We start from the raw sequence: 21,926 nt of genomic DNA on the forward strand, positions 1-21,926 counted from the left end.
AAAAAAAAAAAAAAAAAAAAACTATTAAACACATTACCTCAATTTGGACTTGTTAAACTATTAAACCAAGCCATATCGAGATCTTTGTTTTGCCTAATTTTAACAAACAATTATCCTGGTGCTGCAAATTTTAAATTCAAAATGTTATCAACATATTATCTTACCTCAAGCATGAATAAGAAGGTTTCTGGAGTGATCCTTTGGAGTTCTTGCCAAGCAGCAACGCTGAGAGGATGAAACTGCAAAGCAAAACCATGATCAAAAGGTAGCAAATGATAGCAAATGATGAGAGACGTTACAGCTCATTTCAACCCAAACATGCATACCTCTGGCATGCTTTCGGGTGAATCTTGCTCAGCAGGATTGACGAAAACCTGCAAATCCATCAAAAAAAAGCAAAAGAAGACAAATGTAAAAAAAAAAAAACGTGTTTAAAACTAGTTAGAAATAAAAAGTGGAGCAACTCATTTCAACCCAAAACTAATGAAGGATGCCCACCCTCTTAGTATCAATCTGCATATCTTGCTCAGCATCTTCATGCTCTGATAGGAGTGATAAGGCCTACATAAACATAAAAAAAAAACCAAACAATCATAATTGCAACAACAAAAAAAAACTATTAAATACATTACCTCATGCTTGTTTAACCGACTTTCTTATGTGAAGTACTTGGACCTTTAGTTTCATAAACTCGATAGTCATATCGAGATCCTTGTTCTGCAAAATTCAAACAAACAATTAAATTTGTGCTGCAAATTTTAAATTCTAAATGTTATATTACCTCAAGCATGAATAAGAAGGTCTTTTGAGTGATCCGGCTAAAGGTTTGCATGAAAAGATAAATATATAACAATGATCATTGAGGTTGCTACTTGATATCTGATATCTTGTGTTTTTATGTAACTTTAGAGCTTAATTCTTCATTGTTTTGTGCATATTCATGAGCATTTAGGTTGTTTAGGTTGCATTTTACATCAAGTTTGTTATCTCAGATGACGGAGTAGAGATTTACAAGGAAAGTGTGTTTTGGAGCCAAATAAGTCAATAATTAGCAATATAATGGAAGACACACATTTGGATGCACACAAGATGATTGATGATTCGGAACCAGTTTGCAGTCCCTCAAAGATCGACTCGTATGAAGACTTTTCTTTGGGATTTAGCTCCAGAGTTCTTCATCTCAATTATTGGAAATTGAGTAAGCTTTGCAATGGAGGTGATTTCAGGCCAATCAGATGTGCGTGTAAAGAGTTATACCTGTTTGAGTGAATGTATATACAGCCAGAGTGAAGATAGGAGCCACACGCGGCCAAGCTCAATCGGCCAAGCCATGACCGTTGGAACCACGCGACCTCATCAATCGGCCAAGCCATGGCCGATGGAGCTCAAGAAGAGAAAACACTGTTTACACTAGCGCTCACCACCATCGGCCAAAGTGTGCCCGGCCATCCCAATCGGCCATCTCAATCGGTCAAAGCATGGCCGTGTGAGACCATCACCACACTTGTTTTAGTTTTGATCCAGGTTTGACCCTGTTTGAACTGGGTTGACCCTGCTCCCTTTTATTTTGCTATAAATACTCTAACCCTATTAAGGGGAGACTTATCTCTTATCTTTTGCTTATCTTTTTGTTTATCTCTTGTTTAGCAGACACTGAGAGTTTTTAAGCTTATTTACTCTTGGTTTGTTGAATGATTGAGTACTTCTAAGTTTTTAATAGCAATTTCTCTTTCAAATCTCTTAATCTATAATCTCTTATTATGATTTCACAAAGATCAAACTCTTTCCTTTGTGTGATCATTATGATGAGTGAGTAGATCATTAGAACTTTGGGCTAGGTAGATTAGGGAGATAGATGATTGATCTTTGATGTCTAGAGTCTTATTTATGTGTTTCCAATCTTGTTTAGTGTTAATAATGCTAGAAAGCTTTGATAAAGCTTGAATCTAGACATTAGGATTTCCATTGCCCAGAAGGTGTTTGATGAAATTTCTGAACCAAACTATTCAAGGGCTTTGCACTTCTAGCCAATGGAAATTGATGATTAGGGTGCTTAATGGTATTAATACTTGTTTTTAATGCATGCTAGCTTTGTGATTGCCTTTGGAAAAAGTTGATTATCACTTGATTAGCATAGGAATCTCTACCATGGAAATGGATTGATTTGCATTAGTGTTCTTAGCCATAGGATTGTTCTTGATTGTTGCTTGGACATTTAGGATTGGTTAGCTATCTCCCAAGTCAATTACCTTGCCCAAGGTTCACTTGTTTAATCTTGATTTAAAGTTTATTGTTAGTTGTGTTCTGTTTCTTTTCTTTAATTTGTATTGCTAGTTAATACTGTTACAACAAACCAATTCATGTTAAGGATAGATTAAGCAACTTTGTGTATTTTTAGTGAGTTGATTAATGCAGATTGTGGATTAATAATTTAATTGACCGAAATATACTGCATCAATCAATATCATTTGAATCAAGCTTCAAAAATGTTGTAAATGAATCCAAAAAAAAATTACTTCAAGCAAAATAAGTTTATCCAATCATGGAATATGAATACGTGTTATGTTTGTACAAATATTCATGAACAACAAGTCAGCTCTGATATATAATATTGACTTTACATCTTTGTTAGTTATATATTTCGTTATGTGAGATTTGCTCTTGATATTTAAAATATTCTTTTATATTTATATGAGTTTTTTGGTTTTTGTTTTTTTCTTATAGTGTTGGATTTGTAATATATAATGGCTTTACCTTTTGTTATTTATCTATTTACTTTTATGTGATTGATTTTTAAATTTAGTTTACAGTAAAACCTTTATAAATTAATAATGTTGGGACCATATAATTTTATTAATTTATAGTAATATTAATTTACTTATAAATTAATATTTATTATTTTATAGTGTAAATAGATATTTTAATTGTTTAAATTCTAAAAAATTATAAACTGAGACAATTTTAGCAAAATAAGATTAAACTTTCGGATGTTGTATTATTAGTTTTAAGAAAAAAGTTATTGACAATAAATTACAAATACTATAAACAAATTCACTTATACAAATGACATATAAAAATTCAAATTTATGAATAATAATATCAATTGTCATATTTAAATAACTTATAAACTATCAAAATGAAAATGATGCAAATATAGAAATTGAAAAATTTAGAAAAAAATTGAGCTATTTTTATGACATGTTATAGATTATTTTATATTATTATAGTTTAAAAATATAACATAACAGTTGTTTTATAGATATAAGGTCATGGAAAAAATTCAAAATTTTAAATCATACATTATTATATCAGCATGTATATATAAATATATATATTTACATGATTATTAATTTATAATAATATTGAGACTATAATTTACATGGGGATTTCAAAAAAAAATATTATCTTATTGAGTTTTGTTATTTTTTTATACTGGCTCGACTCGGAACCAGCAAAATTTATCAATTTATAGTATTTATTAAAGGCAATTGTCATAAATACCACTGAAATATGTTTTTATTCCAAAAATACCATAATTTAGTTTTTTTTTACAAAAATACCACTAAAATGTAATTTTTTTTCCAAAAATACCACATAATTGAATTAAATTTCTAATACTAAAAACTAATTCCTAAATTCTAAATACTAAACTCTACCCCTAAAAACTATACCCTAAAACTAAATGTGCCAACCCAAACTTAAAAAAAAAATTCTACATCCTTAAAAATCAATTTTTTGTGTTTGTGGTAATTTTGGAAAAAAAAACTTTTGTGGTATTTTTGGAAAAACAAAAACTAAAATGTGGTATTTTTGGAAAAAAAACTTTTTTAGTGGTATTTAAAGGAATTTCTCTTTTATTAATTTATATATGTTTTACTGAATTTCATACTTTATATGAGTTTTTGATTTTTCTTATGCGTGGGAGTTTAATATGAATAGAGTCAGACGAGAAATCTTTAATTTAGCTTCTATATGCACACGTTGTTGATGATGCTTGATATATATTCTTTGCATTTTGGAACATATTATTTTCTATATAAATAGCATATAAAAGTTAAGGATTTCAATATGCACAACTCCCAAATAAGATAATTATGAACACAAAGAAATACATGCTCGGGTGAGTTGTCTAGTCACGTATGTGATTCTTCAATGTACACTAATTACCACCAGAACACTATTGAATCTAAAATGATCATGGTAATCAAAACTGTATAACACCATCTTATTCAATACACAAGATATTCAACTGATGTTAACCCATCTAGCTAGACAAAATATCTAGATATTTATCAGACTAATTAACACGATTAGCTTGAGAATGGGTAATCAAGCATGAATTAACTAATTGATTAGGAACCAACATTGATCTATAAATGTGATCGATTTTTTAAATTCCGACAAAGCCAACACCGGAAACGAGAAAAGCAACCGCTTGCATGAAAAGATAGAGATATAAGAATGTGTTCCCAAAGGCAAGTCCATAACAAGCACAACACAATATGTATGTCCCCACCATTATCTCCTTGGAGTTTACTCTGCGACCAACCAAACTCTCTTATCAATTCTATGTCTAGTTTGTTCATAATATATGATTAGGCAAATTAGTTTATTATACCTTTCAAAGAATCCGTTACGAGGTTTACCAGTTCGAGGAAGTAACTTAGTCTTAAGGGCATCTCCTAATTTTTCAGTTACAACCCATTCGTTCACTCTTCCTCCTTCGAGTATGCCGATGAAAGTTCCCTTAGTCCGATGCATAGACATTACGTTCTCAAATAAGATCCAAAATATCACAAGGTAGAATGATCTACAAAACTCGATAATGCATATATAGTAAATGATTTATTCAATTAGTGACATATTTATCGATCAAGATGAATTACAAAGTAGCACGAACCTTGGTGTCGCAATGACGATGCAGAGAGTTATCATAGAGGGAACGTAGAAAGTTGACCAAGCTGGAATGTTGACTTCGGGGAAGAAGACACTTGTAGGAAGAATAACACAGTAGAAGAAGAAAGTAAAGCAGTGGACTATGATCTTCCGCAAGAAAAAGAAGCTATACATCATATATAACTTCTTCCAAATCGTCACTCTCTGTTCATTGTTACATAGATTTGTAAAGGTTAGACGTCTACTCACTACATTTAATTTATTAATTTGCTTAAAAGGTCACAAAATAATACTAATCAATCTTTAATACGACTTAGTTTAACTAACCCGAACCAAATAATACTAATTTGAACCAAAACGAATTTCTAAATCTAACCCATCAGCTGATGATTTGGCGATTAGTTAAAACTTAAAACATAACAAAAGAAAAAACCAATCCCATCATGGATAGATAAGTGACCAATCAAAACAAAAGAAAATGTACGTCAGCCTCACATCACATGGCATGTTTGTCTATACATATTGTATCACGATAGACAAAAAAACAAAGTTGTTGGGCATGTAAGACAAAGAAAAAAAAATAGTGGGCACGTTTTTGTTAAAATTGAAATTAATAAACTGAAGGGATGGACCTTATTGCGAATAATCTCCATAATCATTTTCCTGAAGAGATTAGCTGGACCACAAGACCATCGATGTTGCTGGAATCTAAAAGCCTTATATTTGCTTGGTAGCTCGCTTTTCACCTACAAAGTCAGTGTAGGTGTACATAATTTAATGATTATAACCTAATAATTATTTTGATAGAAACACTTGTGAATGCATCACTACGAGAGTGTCACTGATTTGAACTTTATCACAAACTTGGTCAGGTAACCAAATTCAATAAAATCTACCACAAAAACTTTGGTTCAAAAAGGTACGTGTGAGTGTCTATAATATAGATTTACAAAGCACTACGTATTACGTAATGTTGGATATCTAACCTATGTAGGGTATCTAACAGTTACATATATAATGTATACAAGATGCGATGAGTGTTTATAATTTATATAGGGCTTATATACTTTATTACAATTAGTAGGCAGGGATATATAAAAATCTACCGTGAGGTCATTGAGAAAGACAAATTTCCAGCCGAGTAGACCAGCCCGAACGGCCAAGTCCATGTCCTCTACGGTGGTCCGGTCATGCCATCCTCCAGCTTCTTCCATTGCGGCCATTCTCCATACACCTGCAGTTCCTGTAAGAGATACACCAAACCACATTTATGTAATAAAATTAAAGAATACATCGATATTTAAAACAAGTGATCATAAAGAAATGCACCATTGAAGCTAAAGAAGGCATGTCTAGTGGATCCAGATTCTTGCTCTGCCATGAAGTGGTAGTTGAGGGACATCTCTTGCATCCTCGTCATCAAACACTTGTTTGCGTTCACTATTTTGGACCCCACACACACACAATCACTCAGTTTGAAGACTATTAGGATTTTCAATTATGCCGAAATATGTAAAGGACCTAACGTGTACATATTGTTACGTACACCAGAATAACTCATTCAAATTATTATAACCAACTATTTTTCAATTCTGAGATAAAAAAAATAAAATTATGAATTTTATTTCAATGTCAAATTGTTTCGTCGATCCAAAATTAGTATTCGATCTTAGAGTGGATTTGGTCTAAATGAATATGGTCGGGGTAGAAGACTTTTTATTGTGAGGGGAGGAGCATTAGCAATCCCACTCACTCTAAATTTGGTCTAAGTGACAACATTTATTTCCCATTGGTTTTGAGTTGAAAATTTACAAATATTTATAGTCTTAAACTTGTTATTAATACTTAATAGTTGTTAATATATAATATATGTTAAATTTTCTACCATAATCAACGTACTGAATCTCCATCGGGCTTGAACTAGAGCGACCTCAGGGTTGTGAACGAGAAAGGGGACACAGCGTTGGAGGTAATCAGGCTCCGGTTGGAAGTCTGCGTCGAAGATGACAACATAGTTGCATAGCTTCACGTAGTTGTGCTTCATGCCTTGTTTAAGAGCTCCGGCTTTATAGCCATTTCTGTTGTCTCTCCTCTCACACTTAATATTTACGCCTTTGCTTTCCCATTTTGCACACTCTGTGTTTACCAGCTCCTGAAATTCAATTCTCTCCACATTAGTTATCTTAAATTAATACATATATATACTTCATATATATGTATATATATATATATGTGTGTGTCCAATAAATCGACTAGAATTGCTTAGCAGCAAGACCTTGATGGTTTGATCAGTGGAATCATCTAAAACTTGAATAATTAGGCGGTCCATCGGCCATATTAGTCTACATGCAGCACCTATAGATAATTGAAGAACCTGCGAGTTAACAACATGTTAGGAATCTTGCATTTATAAATGTACAAAGATAATTTATAGTATATAAAAAACCCTAAATCGTTAGATTGTTGTCAATTAGTTTTCTGAAATACTTAATGAGTCCGTACTCCGTACGTCCATGATATAATATAGAAAATACATGTATATATATACCTCTTTTTCGTTGTACATTGGGATTTGTACAAGGACCATGGGGTATGTCTCATGTCCGAGCTCGATGTCCTCCGGCATCGGCTCCCATTTGTAGACTTTTTCGGGTTTTCGCTTAAACAACTTGACGTAGAGCACTACAAGGTTCATGTATATACCTTCTACGAAAACTAAGACGGAGATAATCAAACAAAAAGCCACCAAAGACTTGAAAATGGGAACTATGAGCAAACTCCTCAATCGTCGTGTCCATGTCGTGTCGATACTTATCTTCACACCGTTTATGGTTGCTTCAAGCTTCTTTGGACCTGTATTTACATCTTCAGAACTCCCTCCATGGAACTTCTCAGCACACAAAAGAAGAAACTATTCTCAGAGCAGAGAAACAGAGCGAGTGATCATAAAGAAAAAATATGAGATGGTCTTAATAATTACCAGTAGAGAGAGGAAAGCAAGACATGAATCTTGTAAGAAGATGAGTGACTTCAGAAACGTATTCATTTTCTTTGTCTCTAGTTTAAGCTCATCAGAGACTTACTTACTTTGAGAGATTCTGATTCAGTGGTGCATCCCATCTATAAGATATAGGAGCATATACATACTTCTTTGTTTTTTTTTCCCTCTTTCGTGGGTGGTTTTAATCTTGGATGGTCCTAGACTTGTCGTTTACACTAATAGTGTAATAATGTACGTTGCTGATTGTTTGGAGAAGATGCTGATGACTCACGAGCATTAGTACTATTATCAACTTGAAACCACACAAAAGTAAAAGAACAAAAAAAAAAGTGTCTTTGTTTTTGAATTATTATCAAGTAAGAACAAAATGGTTTTTTTTTTTTTTTTTTTTAACTCCTATCACTGTCTTTTTTTTCTCCGTAATTATCACGTGAAGAATTTTGCAATTGTACTAGGTTGACATCGACACTGATGACTGATCATAACAATGGCCAGAATTATTATCAAAAATATATATAGAAATAAGAAGCAAAGACTAGAGATACCAATAATGTACGGATCTCATGGAATTGCATTTTTAAATTTTTATTGTGTCTACTAACTAAGCCTTTTTTATTATTTGTAAGAAAATTAAGAACAAAAAAAGAAAAATTAAATGGCTTCGCCCGGGTTCGAACCGGAGACCTTCAGTGTGTTAGACTGACGTGATAACCAACTACACCACGAAACCTATTTGTTCAATTTCTACATTATTAAAATATATCTATTTTATACACATTTACGATGCCTAAATCAAACCGACCATTGAGTCATTGACCCTAACTTGATGATTTGAGAGCAAAACCCAGCTTAAACCCACCGAGTTCCTTCCTCACCGGAAAGAGCTCAGCCACAGTTTTTAGCATTAGTAACTGATCAATTAATCGAGAGATTCGAGTCCCTGTGTGTGCTTGGTAAGATTTTGAATTTGACTTTACGAATTTGTTTTCTTACTCAATCCTGCTCCCAGTTCATGCTTTCTCTATCTGATTTCTTCGATGCATTCTCGGGCTTTCAATTTCTCTCTTGGTTCGCCATAAACCTCTCATAAATCTATTGAATTCTTCAAGTTTTGATTTTGGCGTTTTGAACTTCTTACAATTTGTTCTTATCTCTCTCTCTCTCTCTCTCTAAATAAAGTTGTGTCCTTTTTACAGTGTGGCGACTACATTGTTATGAACTGCTTGTCTCATGCGCGTTCATACATTTCCTTGGGGATACTTAAGAGATCTAGCTATGTCACTTCTCAGATTCCATGGAACCAATGCTTCTTCTATACGCCTTCACAATCCTGTTTAAAGCCTGCAAGTGTGTCTGCCTTTGGACTATCTAAAGTTCATTTCTTTTCCTCGAGATCAAAGTCTGGTAAATCCAAGATGTCTTCCTCAACCGTTGTCTCTGTTGCTGATAAAGAAAAGGACGCGTTTTTCGTTGTTCGGAAGGGTGATGTTATTGGAATTTACAAGGATTTTAGTGATTGTCAAGCTCAAGTTGGATCATCTGTGAGTATACATATCTTGTGTATATTATATAGTTTCTCTTGGATGGGAATATGATATAAATGGTTGTTTCTTGTTTGTTTAAAATGTCAGGTGTTTGATCCTCCGGTTAGTGTTTATAAAGGATACTCGTTGCCTAAAGATGCGGAGGAGTATCTTTCTTCTGTTGGGCTGAAGAAGCCACTCTACAGTATTAGAGCTTCAGACTTGAAAGATGATATCTTTGGTGCTCTCACTCCATGTATTTTCCAGGTATTAATAATACTGTGTGTTTCCTCTATCTGCAATTGTCGTGATACGTGATGTGAGATTTTGAACTGTAGAGTTGGTAACTGTCTCCCTTTTAAACTTCTTCTCTAGGAGCCTAATGTCAAAGTATCTGAAGAAAAAGATACCTCAGAGATGAAGTCGATAGATAGAACTCAAGACAACAAAATAGTAAGCTATAAGAACAAGAGTTTTTGAAGTTTAAGTGATTATGAGACAAAGCGACTAAGCTCATTGTTAAGTATTCTTTTTTTTTCCAGGATCAGCTTCCATCAGCTTCTATGTCAGTTGATCCTTTGGAAAAGGTTGCTAGTATTTCCCCAGAAGTGAGTTGTGATTATGTTTGTATTTATCATTATTCGTAGTTTCAGTGGACTGGATGCATAATTTTTTTGCTCAAGTTGGTATGTTTCTTTTTCCACTCTTTATGGTAGGAAACTTGCTTTATTGATTTTGATGGTGCATCAAAGGGAAATCCCGGTCTCTCTGGGGCAGCAGCGGTACTGAAAAATGAGGACGGAAGCTTGGTATGTATCGTTTTTGAATCACTGTTACTAACTGAAGAATGCAGTTCTGTATCTAAATGTATCAATTTTTTCTCTGAAATCAGATTTGTAGACTGCGTCAAGGTTTAGGAATTGCCACAAACAATGCAGCAGAATACCACGCGTTAATCCTAGGATTGAAGTATGCTGTTGAGAAAGGTTACAAGAAAATTAAAGTGAGAGGTGACTCCAAGCTGGTTTGTATGCAGGTTTGTCAAGCTATAATTAGGTAATTTGATGAATCATATATGCTTTTCTCTTCTCATTTTGTCAATTCTTTCTGAGAACAACAGATCAAAGGTAAATGGAAGGTAAACCATGAGGTACTCTCAAAGCTCCACAAGGAAGCAAAACAACTTTGCGACAAATGTGTCTCTTTCGAGATCAGTCATGTACTAAGGGTATGTGTCTATGTTCATCTCCCTCTTTCTGTGTAAATGAATGATATATCTCGTAGTTCTCATCTAGTGCTTGAAAGCAAGATTCCTCGATTCTCTTTTTCTAATATGAGTTTCTGCCATTGTTGACACTTTTCTTTACAGAATTTAAACGCTGATGCGGATGAACAAGCAAACTTGGCTGTCCGCCTTCCCGGTTAGACAACCTAGTCTCCCTTTTTTCTGCGTTTTGATCATTTTAAGTCATCATAATACAGAAAGCTAACTAAAACTTGTGCTTCACATCATAAACAGAAGGAGAAGTTGAAGTGGCGTGAAGAGCTTATATACTTATCATCAGTAAACGAATATACAAGAATTTTGGGTTTGTTGTTCCACACCACATACAGATCTAAATAGCCTAAGAAAAAGTATTCATTGTTTCATTAGAAAACAGCATCTTAGCTTGTGTTACAAAATCTCTGTTTTCATGCAGTTACACTAGCCACTAGAAACTGGTATTGAACCAGAATGAGCACATAGAGAGAGAGAGAGGTGTATGCAAACAGTGTCGGAGCACCCAGAGAACAGCAGAAACTGACACATCCATCATTTTGTATACTCTTTTCTTCAGTAGATGATTTTTTCCATCGTTCTAACTTTTTCCTAAGCTTTGCTCCCTCATTCTTACAAGCACAGTTCTTCTATTCAGATTCTTTTGTACCTTCTAGTCGGAGTTGTAATGCACACACTTGCTTCCTCGCGTCAAGTTTGATATATCGGCACGGTCGTATTTTTTTAATCAAGTGGGCTTAAGTTGCCATCAATCAGGCCCAAAATATGATAAAATATAAGCCCATAAATTATTTTGCATTGAACCTTTCGCCCGACTTGGAGCTCAAGCAAAGTACAGTTCTTTCTTAGTTGAACGCCTCTTTACTGTTTCTTTCTTTGCCCAGAAAAAAAAAAAAGAAAAAAAAAAGCAAAATGCGAAGAAGATTTCTAGAATGTTGACGAAGGCGCTTCGGATTTTGAAACCCAGGTCTATTCTGGGAAGTTTTCTCCACCGTAGATCGGTTTATTCATCGGTTTACTTCTCTACTCCGTCGCCGACTTTGTCTCCCGGAGCTATTTCCCGTACGACGGCTGAGATTGACACCGATGAAGCTATTGCGTACTCGGACCCAACTGATTCGCCGACTGCGATTCCGGCGATTATGCCTGGTAGCCTCCAGCCACGTGTCGTTGTGTACGACGGAGTCTGTCATCTTTGCCATGGAGGTACCATTCTCTCTGTTTCCTTCTTTTAGCTTAGAATAGAACAAAGCCGTTTCCTCAAGGATCGTGTTAGAGGTTTATTAAATTGATCTGGTCGTGGTCTAGTCTCGCTTTGATTTTTAGTTTTGTTCGACGAAATGGGGGAAACAACAGATTTGGGATTTTAGGGTCTTTCCGATTCAATTGATTTTTCCGAGTTCTGGAAGAAGAAGAAGAAGATTTGCAGTGTTCGTTGTTCTTATCACATTGATTTCACTTGCACTATAAATATTTGTAGTTAGAAAATTTGAAACATCTCTTAAAGAGGAAATATTTTTGTAATTAGCATTGGTTTGGAGTAATTGTGGTAGAGGATTTTAGTATTCTAAGAAGCATTGTGTTCTAGATTGAATTCTTTAATTTGAATTTGAGTAATTTTGTTCAACGTAGGTGTCAAGTGGATAATCAAAGCTGATAAGTACAGGAAGATCAAATTCTGTTGCCTTCAGTCTAAAGCAGCTGAGCCTTATCTAGAAGTGAGTGGTGTCACTAGAGAGGATGTTCAGAAGCGTTTTCTCTTCATTGAAGGTCTCGGGTATTACCATCAGGCATCTACCGGTATGTAAATATTCTTTTAACACAAAATGCATTCAAGTTTCACAGTTAAGAGTTTGGTAAGATTCAGCTGAAAACATCTCCACTGAGAAGTAGGTCTTTTTAAGTTACCAAGAGATGAACTTCGCCTAGTTTGAGTATGCCCGACTTGTTTTATGGATTCCATATTTTATTGGATGTATACTCATTAGTAAACGTTTGGTTAATATTCTTTTGGATGTTACTCATTAGTCATTACTATATAATTCATAGATCAGTAACCAAAGCATGGATTTGACCTTTTTAATTCTGCATCTATTGACACACTATGCAGCTGCACTCCGAGTGGTATCGTACTTACCTCTGCCTTATTCAGCATTGAATGCTTTCTCCATAGTTCCCACTCCTCTAAGAGACTCAGTGTATGACTACGTGGCAAAGCACCGGTATGACTGGTTTGGAAAAGCTGAGGATTGCTTGGTTCTGAAAGACAAAGAGATGTTGGAGCGGTTTATAGACCGAGATGAACTCAATGATCGAAGCTAATGACGACCCTTGGAAAGAAGCTAATGTTGACCCTTTTGAATGATTTGGAGTTTGGATATAGGTTAGCTATAAGGGAATGTAACTAGAGGTAATTGTCCAAGAACCAAAGCTTATTAGGTTTGTGTTTAGGTTTCTGAACAGTAATCACAAAGGATTAACAACCTCCGTAGCTAATTCAGCATAATCTTTGTTGTTACTTATAATACTTTAACACTTATAAGTTTGGGCACGAACTTCTTAATTCAAATTGGTGAATTTTCTGATTTCTGGACAAGGTGTTGTAAAAGTAAATGTTTAGAATTTTGCTAACACAACTTCAAATCCAAATGAAGAGATCTGGCAAACAAATTGAGGATTCAATTTTCTTTTATACTTCTTGCATACCAAATATCTTCAGACTCAACTTTAAATCTGTAATCTCTCATCGTCTGAGAGACTAAATACTTTAGACTAGTTAACTGTTGGGTCCGCCCGAAGGCAGATCCCTCCAAAAATAGGCGTATGCCACTTAGCGTGGAGAGCACACGGTATTCTTTAGTAAAAGGCGAAAGAATAGTTCGCTTTGTGCTCACCACATGGCTGCGTGAGTTGATACTGAAGAGAGTGTAGTCTATTTATACTGGAGTCTCCACTATCAACTCTCTCAGTCTTCCGATGTGGGATATGTGAAGCTCCTTCGTAAAAGGCTTTTGCTGTTTTGGCCCCTTTTGCGTATTAAAGGCCCAATATTACTAGTTTGGTACATCTCCCAATTTAATAAACTTTAGTAATCTCACTAATATTTATTTATTTTCTAGTGTTGATTACTATATTAAGTTCTTTTACGTACACTCGTTCACAATCATAATTGGTTTATTGAGTCACAATCATCTCGGTACAATGCTCTCTTATACAACCACAACAAACACATACATATGTCCGTGTTTTACAAAGTTAAAATCAATGTTTCTTCATTAAACTCTCTATAAACTCGTTAATGCTCCAATCAGAGCTTCCTCCTTCACTCATTGCCTTGACAGCCAAATCTCTCCACTTCTTCGAACTCTCTCTAATCTTCACACTACTCTCTCCTTCCATCACTCCTTTCAAACACCTCACCACCTCTTTGCTCTTCACAATCCCTTCACCAGCTTCCTCTTTCGCTCTATACCCAACTTTCCAAACATCCTCCACAAACTTAGCATCATTCATCTGATCACTCCACTGAGGCACACCAACCATAGGAACCCCCAAACTCAACCCTTCTAAAGTCGAGTTCCAACCACAATGAGTCAAAAAGCAACCTATCGACTCATGAGCTAAAACCTCAAGTTGGTTACACCAAGAAACCAACAACGCTCTGTCTTTAGTCGACTCCACAAACCCTTCCGGCAATTTCGCTATATGAGCTTCTCTAATCACCCACAAGAAGTTCAAGTCCGATTCTCGTAAAGCACTAGCTATCTCCGTGAGTTGCTTCTCAAACAGAATCCCAAACGAACCAAACGAGATAAACACAACCGACTGAACCGGCTTAGTCTCTAACCACTCCATACATTCCTCTGATCTCGGTTTCAACAAACTCGCACCATAATCTCTATCCTCTCTTATCCTATCATCAAGATAAGCCGATGGAATCATCGGTCCGATCAACGTCGCCCTCATTGCCTCTGACTCACCATCTTCACAATCCTAAATTCCAAAAACACAACAACCCAAACATCAAACAACCTCACATTATAAAAATCTTCAAACTTTATTGAAAAACACTTACTTGTGTTTCTAAACCTTCAAAGCCATTAACGAATAACCAATCAGCATCTTCATGGTTAAGGAACTGATTCAGAAGAACCCTCCCATGCTCCGGGTGAGTAGACCAGTGACGACCCACAAACGAAGGCAACTCATTGTAACTCAACGACGGCAAGCCACGGATACGAAACGTCGCCCAACTAGGATCCGCGGGGAGAGTGAACTCGCCGTTTGAAAATTTACGCATCACAGAACAAACAGTGAGGTTGTTAGTGAAGAAAGCAGCAGCTGAGACATCCATAGATCTCGCGACTTCGAGTCCCCAAGGAAGAAACGAATCGTAGACTAAACAATCGATCGGCGAATCAGTGGATTTGTGATTCTCGATTACGCGAGTTAGGGTTTCGGATCCGTGGAGCTTGAAGGATTCGGAGTAAGTGTCGACGCTGAAACCAGGGATAGCGATGGGGATGAAATCGAATCCGTCGGAGATTGGTTCGACGGGGAGTGATGGGGTTGTGATTGAGGATGCGGTGTAGGTAGTGGTGGCGATTGTGACTTTGATGGTTTTGGAGACTAGACGTTTAGCGAATTGAATCATTGGGTTAAGGTGGCCTTGAACTGGGTATGGTAAGATGATGACGTGGCCTTTGAGTTTGGTTTTTGTTTCTTCTCCCATTGTTGTAGCAGAGCTTTGTTTTGGTTCTGTTTTTGGTTTTTAAAGTGGAACTGAGATGATGATGTGCGAATTTGAAGAAGAAGAGACATATGGTTTTTGGTTTATATAGTGCGAATTAAAATTTCGCGTTATTCACGTTTTGCGTTGGTGCCACCTAACTAGTGTTTGTTGGAATTTTATATATCATGTAACAAAAAAGATTAATAAATCAAAACCTGTAAATATAAATTACTTAAATATCAGTGAAATATAGTTTACTAATATTTTCTTTGTTGGTGGAGTAATTGTAACAATTTTTTTTAAGTAGTTTAATTTTGTTTTAACTAATTTGAAGCTTTTGGTTTATAGTTTTATTATCCTATTGTGATTCTTTGTGAAGTTTGACTCCCTTTGACGTGAATGTTGACTAGTGAGACTTTTTTGTCTGTGTCAAATGGACTTTGGAACCGGATTGTGTTGACTGTTATAATCATCGTGGAAGACTAAAAAAAAGGTTTTACAATTTGGTGAAATATTTGTTTTCTGTTTCTCCTTGAAACTCTCTCTTCCTTTGGTTTATTCTAAACAAAAACCAACTTTGAATTCAAAATAGCAAACGACACAAAACAGCTAAGAAAGAACAACACACAAACAATTCAAATCAAAAAGAGAAATTAAAACCAGGAGAAATTTTACCAAAAAAAAATAAAGTCAACAAAAAGAATAAAAATAGTTGTTCCTCTTTGTTCAATGAAATTTTTTGGGTTACCTCTGTTTATTCTCTTATCGTTTCCGTATCTCCTTCTAGCCAATCTCTCTTCTGATTATTACAGCAAAACATGTCCTGAATTTGAGCAAACACTCGTCCAAATCGTCACCGATAAACAGATCGCTGCTCCAACAACAGCCGCAGGAACGCTTCGTCTCTTTTTCCACGATTGCATGGTCGATGGCTGCGACGCATCGATCCTCGTTGCTTCAACTCCACGTAAAACCTCTGAACGTGACGCTGACATCAACCGCTCTCTCCCTGGAGATGCATTTGAAGTAGTCACACGTGTAAAAACCGCCCTCGAGCTGAAATGTCCCAACGTCGTTTCTTGCTCGGATATTCTCGTCGGTGCAACACGTAGCTTGATCACAATGGTCGGAGGTACGAAGGTTAACGTCAAGTTCGGTCGGAAAGATAGTCTTGTCTCGGATATGAACCGCGTTGAAGGAAAGCTAGCTCGTCCTAACATGACTATGGATCATATCATTTCGATTTTTGAGTCTAGTGGTTTGACCGTTCAAGAGATGGTCGCTCTTGTTGGTGCACACACGATTGGTTTCTCTCATTGCAAAGAGTTCGCGAGTCGGATCTTTAACAAAACCGGTGAAAGCGGTCCTGTGGGAATGAATCCAAAATACGCGGAGGAGCTGAGGAAGCTGTGTGCGAATTACACCAAGGACGAAGAGATGTCTGCGTTCAATGACGTGTTCACCCCTGGGAAATTTGATAATATGTATTACAAGAATTTGAAGCATGGTTACGGGTTGCTTCAATCCGATCACGCGATTGCGTTTGATAACAGGACGCGGTCGCTGGTGGATCTTTACGCGGCGAACGAAACCGCGTTCTTCGATGCGTTTGCGAAGGCCATGGAGAAGGTTAGTGAGAAGAATGTGAAGACGGGGAAGCTTGGTGAAGTAAGAAGACGGTGTGATCAATACAATGACTACAAGGGTTAAATTAGGGCACACTTTCAAAAAAAAAGCTTTCATGTTATTTTGGTAGTTCATGATTTTATTTTCTCACCAAGTGGCCTTGTGATTGTTGAGTTGCTAACGTTTATAAAATTTTTGAAAATGTATCGATCACTCCTTGGTAGGGAAAAATTCTGTCCTCAAATTTTGTGTACCATTGAAAATGTGTTTTCTAAATTTATCAAAAGTCTAATGTGATCTGTGTAACAAAATTTCCATACTTGTGAATTGTGATCCATTTGCAGTTTTTGATTAAGGGTTCAATATGACACGGTAATAATCATCAAAATAAAATTGTTGACTAATACTAATGATAAGTTGGAGAAAACTAGCAAAAGATTTACAGATACACGATCCCTAAGATGAGGGAGAAAAATAATGGATAAGAATCTTCTTTTTTTATAAAAGAGAGAGATGAAGAACTAACAAGGTTTTTTCTTGTCCAATTTCAAATGTAAATTGAACCATTTGCTCTTCTTCTTTAGTGTCTCGGACTTATCACAAGTATTTGGCTTCTTGTTCTTCTGTCTGCTGCTTACTTCTTCTTCCTCTTCCTCTTCCTCTTCATCTTCTTCCCGTTCAGTTGGAGCAGGCGCCTTAGCCGCTGACTTCTTGAATGAGTTCTTTCTCAGCCTGTTCTTGCTCGAGCTCCGCTTCATCAACGGAATCGTTGTGTAGGCTGAGTGAATTTCATTTCTCTGCTTTAGAAGCTCATCGATCTGTTAAAAAAACACATAAGATAATCAAACTAAACTCACCATCCCAAAATAGATGCTCTAATTTACTCAGTCATGACAAATCTTATCTTCTTTTCTGCGAATGGGTTGTATGGAAATATTTCATGAGAACAAAAAACTAACCGATTGCATTTCCTGAGCGTATCTACTGGTCATATCGGTGAACTGAACAAGTACTTCCCTGTACTCTGTCTCAAACTTTGCCAGTTCCGCTCTTTTAGTGAGGATCTGAGCTTCTACAGACCTGAGGTCTTCTTTCTCTTGTGTAAACGCGGCAGCACAAAGAACTTGAATTGTGTAGCCCACACTTTTAAAAAAGTTATCACCTGAAATAGGAACATGACCACCAAGTTGGATCAGCCGAGTACTGAATCCAGAAAGATATAAAAGAGAGAAGTGATTTGGGAATCAGATTACAAGCGGTAAAACTGACCATAGACAGCAAAGACATGAGTCCCGGCCTTTAGCTCGGTAACTTCACATTGCTGAAATCCATCAAGCTTTTTAAAGAAGGCAGATTCTGGATCCTTTGCTTGAGCCATCTAGAACAATAAAATAAAGTCGTGTTAGGAAAAAAAAATAGTGATAGCCAAAAGAAACTCATTCGGCAGTATATTAACAACACAGTGAAGTGAACCTACCGAATTAACTGTGTGATCCAACCGGTAGACAGGGAAACCAAGAAAGTACATTCCAGCAGATGTTATCTTACCCGTTCTTCTGCTGTCCTCCTGTTTCCACGAGGGAGTCAGTGTACAAGAAGAGGACAACCATTTTCATTACATGAAATATAACATGTAACGCCACATTCATTCAATTGATATATGAAACCACTTTGAAAAAGACTGTTTTCACTTCAGTTAATAACAACAGACCTGCAGGGCTAGGCTCAATCCGCTGTTGGCCTCTTGATCAAAATACAGCAACTGCACAAGCAGATGCACATGTTAGTTTACCAATACTTGGGGCATTTCAGTATCAGTTTGACAGGAAAGACTTCGTCGAGCCAACCTTGAATTTGCTTTTGCTAGATGATTCTACTCTGCAGACCAGACCAGCACTTACTTCCTCCTCTGTTATTGTGACAGCATAAAAGTGTGCACATTGCTTTTCAACCTATAAGAACCATGGCACATATGAGAGTTATATGGAGATAGACACTCATTACACACACAAATGATATCATAATCAGGCATCGGCTAACAGAGCACACCTTTTTAGACACAGCTTGTCCAAGTACAAGAGGATCAACTGAAACTCTGCCATTAAGAGCCTCCTCCAAAATAGTTGCAGATACAGATGTTTTTATTGGCACACCAAGTTTGCTATTTCATTGGAAGTTCCAGAACATAAATCAGCTTGCATTTAATAAATTTGCATCCAGCTATATAAAAGGGACTTAGAAAACGAGCAGAAGTCCACGTCAAGAAAAACAAACCTAAACAAAGCTGCAAACACAGTATTCACAGCTCCTAAACTTGAGAGATCTAGCTCCAGCTCTTGGCTTTCTGCTTCAACAGCCTGTGAAAAAAAGAAGCTCTTTGCGATAAGCAAAGTCTGAAAGTTGATGCTGGCACAGCATTAGCTGCTAGAAGAATATAGCAGTATTACTAGAGACGAGAATCCAAGAAAATCTTGCGTTCAAGCCTTAAGCAGCATCTTAACCTTAATTAATATTATGATAACTACAATTACACAGAACACAAACAAGATAACTCTTGCATCAGGTAAAAGTTCAGAGTAAAATCTCTAATCTCACCTCAAAACCTGCTGAATCATACTGGCGGCGTTTCTCCGGATCAGATAAGATGTTGTATGAAAACGTGACTTCCTTAAACATATCAGCTGCAATCGGGTCATTGGCAGTCTTATCAGGATGGTACCTGTCACACCAAATATAAGTTTAGGAACCGCACAGAGATATCAGGACGAGCGAGTAACTAAATGCTTGTGCAGAGAGAATTAGCCTAGGCCAAAACCATCACACTCCCTTGTGCTAATCCAGTTAAATCCAAATTCAAGAGTCATCCCTGTAACCTAAATCGATTCAATTCAAGGTTCTTCTTTCTTCTCTATTAACCTAAACCCTAGATTAATCCCAGCTTTACGAATTTACGAGTTTCCAAATGTTCAAAAACTAAAGAAGCACCCCACAAGAAACCAAATCGGAAAAAACTTACTTGAGAGCCAATTTGCGATAAGAGCTCTTAATTTCTTGATCAGTAGAGTTCCTTAAGACTCCTAAAACCTCGTAAGGGTCTCGACGGAGCTGCTTATCAGCATCCTTCTTCTCCGACTTGGATCTATGACCTGGCATTTCTCCCCCCTCTTCACAACCAACATACAACAAAAGAATCCTCACCAGAAACCCTAAGAATCTCAATCCCACTTCAAAAAAAAAAAAATCTCGATTTATTCCTTCATTTCTCCAATTCTCTCACCGGAAAATTCAAATTGACGGCGGAAGAGAGCTAAAGAGAACGAGACCTCTCTCTCTCTCTATCTATCTATCTCTGATTCTTTGAGAGAGAGATAAGACTGAACTGTCAAAGGAGAAATCGGAGGAGAGGAAGGTGAGAGAAATAGTTCGAGAGAGAGAGAGAAGAAGAAGAAAATTTTAAAACTAAGGATATATTTCCCACTACAGTGCGCTGGTTCGTTCGGCGCGTGATATCGGCGCGTGAAAAGATATAGTTTTCAGAGGACCGCAGGTTGTTTCTTGTTTCGGCATCTTTAACGTTTTATAGGGAGGCGCGTAGTATTCACGCTTAGCAAGACAACAGTAGGTTAATTCCAGATTTATACACTAATTAATTCATTAAAAAACAATTTAACATTAATGTAATCCAACTCATATGAGTTATTTATGACCTTTATTTTTTTAATCATTTATCTAAATGTATGGTTTTCTGTTTGGATAGGTTTAGTTACAATTACAACTTTACATTATGATTTTTCAACAATATCTGATAACCGACTTATATGAGTGGTTTAATTTTTTAACCATAAGAATTTTATATCTTTGATATTATTATAACATACACAAAGATACAAGAATAGCTAAGATTTTTGTCTAAAAAATGGATGTGACCTATATGGGAATGCTTTTCAAATATAATTACCCTTATATGGTAAAAAAGCAAAAAATATTTTACTATATAGGTAAAGTTGAATAGTAGTAAACAGTGTTGTTGACTATTGAAGTCTACAAATAATATAATTAATTATTCTTTATATAAATAAAACAGCATAATTCAATTTAATTAGCTATTATTAACGTCAAAAATTGTATTAAGTTTTTATTTTATTTTATGTCCTATTATCACAAAAAGACCTGTGATGCTGGCTTGCATCAGTGTACAACTTTTTGAAGAATATTTTACCAAATATATTCAAAAAAATGGTCCACACAATATGAGAGATTTATTAATTGAAAATATATATAGGACGATGTCGACGAGGACACTTCAACACAATCAGAGGCTCATCATCATGTGTGGGTTCGTTTTCTAATAAAACCTTGCCAAATCTTTTGTTGGGCTTTATCGAGGATCATTTTAAAACTAGTTAGTGTGTATATTATATTTTTGATTAGTTTGTTGTATAAACTAAGTATAAAAACAATACAATACTAATGTCTAAAAAAAATACTTAACCGTCTTTGATTTTTGCAGATAGAAAAAAATACATTGGAGAAAGAGATATTTGCAGTTTTCAAAATGTTACTTTCACTTCACGAGATCGACACGTATTATTACATTATAATTAAAATGATCACCAGATTCCTACTACGAAAATGATTGGAACTAGACCCCTTTACCGCTTTACGATCACAACAAAACGTCATTATGCTTAGGATTGTTGCCTTGTTGATGGATTTGTTGTATCATCGTACTAAAATGATCTATAAATTATGGGCCTTACAACTGAAAGCCCAATAACTGTATTGTTACAGTTTTAGTAAATTGTACATGTAGGTACTAGGTAGGCACAGAGTATTTATATTTCAATGTAGAACTAGAATATCTCATAT

The 21,926-nt window shown here is 35.8% G+C and overlaps 6 protein-coding genes and 1 non-coding gene across 7 annotated transcripts; 3 read left to right on the forward strand and 4 right to left on the reverse strand.

Annotated features, from left to right (window-relative positions):
* LOC104776533 (probable mannan synthase 10) lies at window positions 4,193-8,065 on the reverse strand. The gene is made up of 10 exons (XM_010500625.1): window positions 7,877-8,065; window positions 7,445-7,783; window positions 7,172-7,270; window positions 6,796-7,048; window positions 6,226-6,336; window positions 6,003-6,139; window positions 5,529-5,642; window positions 4,901-5,100; window positions 4,619-4,810; window positions 4,193-4,538 (listed from the first exon to the last, which is right to left on the reverse strand). Exons 1-10 carry the CDS (start codon window positions 7,940-7,942, stop codon window positions 4,391-4,393), a joined length of 1,659 nt encoding a protein of 552 aa, XP_010498927.1. The 5' UTR covers window positions 7,943-8,065; the 3' UTR covers window positions 4,193-4,390.
* Window positions 8,554-8,627, reverse strand: TRNAV-AAC. The gene has a single exon. It is a non-coding gene; the product is annotated as a tRNA-Val (tRNA).
* On the forward strand, window positions 8,721-11,426 carry LOC104776534. The gene is made up of 11 exons (XM_010500626.1): window positions 8,721-8,850; window positions 9,094-9,438; window positions 9,529-9,687; window positions 9,796-9,873; window positions 9,963-10,028; window positions 10,137-10,229; window positions 10,313-10,456; window positions 10,541-10,648; window positions 10,790-10,841; window positions 10,940-11,009; window positions 11,121-11,426. The coding sequence occupies exons 2-10, from the start codon at window positions 9,112-9,114 to the stop codon at window positions 10,960-10,962; spliced, it is 1,050 nt and encodes a 349-aa protein (XP_010498928.1). The 5' UTR covers window positions 8,721-8,850; window positions 9,094-9,111; the 3' UTR covers window positions 10,963-11,009; window positions 11,121-11,426.
* LOC104776535 (uncharacterized protein YuxK-like) lies at window positions 11,550-13,369 on the forward strand. Its single transcript, XM_010500628.1, has 3 exons — window positions 11,550-11,905; window positions 12,332-12,499; window positions 12,810-13,369. Exons 1-3 carry the CDS (start codon window positions 11,632-11,634, stop codon window positions 13,019-13,021), a joined length of 654 nt encoding a protein of 217 aa, XP_010498930.1. The 5' UTR covers window positions 11,550-11,631; the 3' UTR covers window positions 13,022-13,369.
* On the reverse strand, window positions 13,853-15,507 carry LOC104776536 (UDP-glycosyltransferase 74B1-like). The gene is made up of 2 exons (XM_010500629.2): window positions 14,775-15,507; window positions 13,853-14,692 (listed from the first exon to the last, which is right to left on the reverse strand). The coding sequence occupies exons 1-2, from the start codon at window positions 15,429-15,431 to the stop codon at window positions 13,961-13,963; spliced, it is 1,389 nt and encodes a 462-aa protein (XP_010498931.1). The 5' UTR covers window positions 15,432-15,507; the 3' UTR covers window positions 13,853-13,960.
* On the forward strand, window positions 16,093-17,277 carry LOC104776537 (peroxidase 6-like). The gene has a single exon (XM_010500630.1). The coding sequence runs from the start codon at window positions 16,161-16,163 to the stop codon at window positions 17,139-17,141; it is 981 nt and encodes a 326-aa protein (XP_010498932.1). The 5' UTR covers window positions 16,093-16,160; the 3' UTR covers window positions 17,142-17,277.
* On the reverse strand, window positions 17,423-20,568 carry LOC104776538 (chaperone protein dnaJ 16). Its single transcript, XM_010500631.2, has 10 exons — window positions 20,074-20,568; window positions 19,653-19,776; window positions 19,332-19,414; window positions 19,107-19,218; window positions 18,905-19,009; window positions 18,769-18,819; window positions 18,535-18,624; window positions 18,327-18,435; window positions 18,017-18,219; window positions 17,423-17,875 (listed from the first exon to the last, which is right to left on the reverse strand). The coding sequence occupies exons 1-10, from the start codon at window positions 20,208-20,210 to the stop codon at window positions 17,579-17,581; spliced, it is 1,311 nt and encodes a 436-aa protein (XP_010498933.1). The 5' UTR covers window positions 20,211-20,568; the 3' UTR covers window positions 17,423-17,578.

This window comes from Camelina sativa, chromosome 3 (assembly GCF_000633955.1).
Source record: "Camelina sativa cultivar DH55 chromosome 3, Cs, whole genome shotgun sequence".
Lineage (NCBI taxonomy): Eukaryota > Viridiplantae > Streptophyta > Magnoliopsida > Brassicales > Brassicaceae > Camelina > Camelina sativa.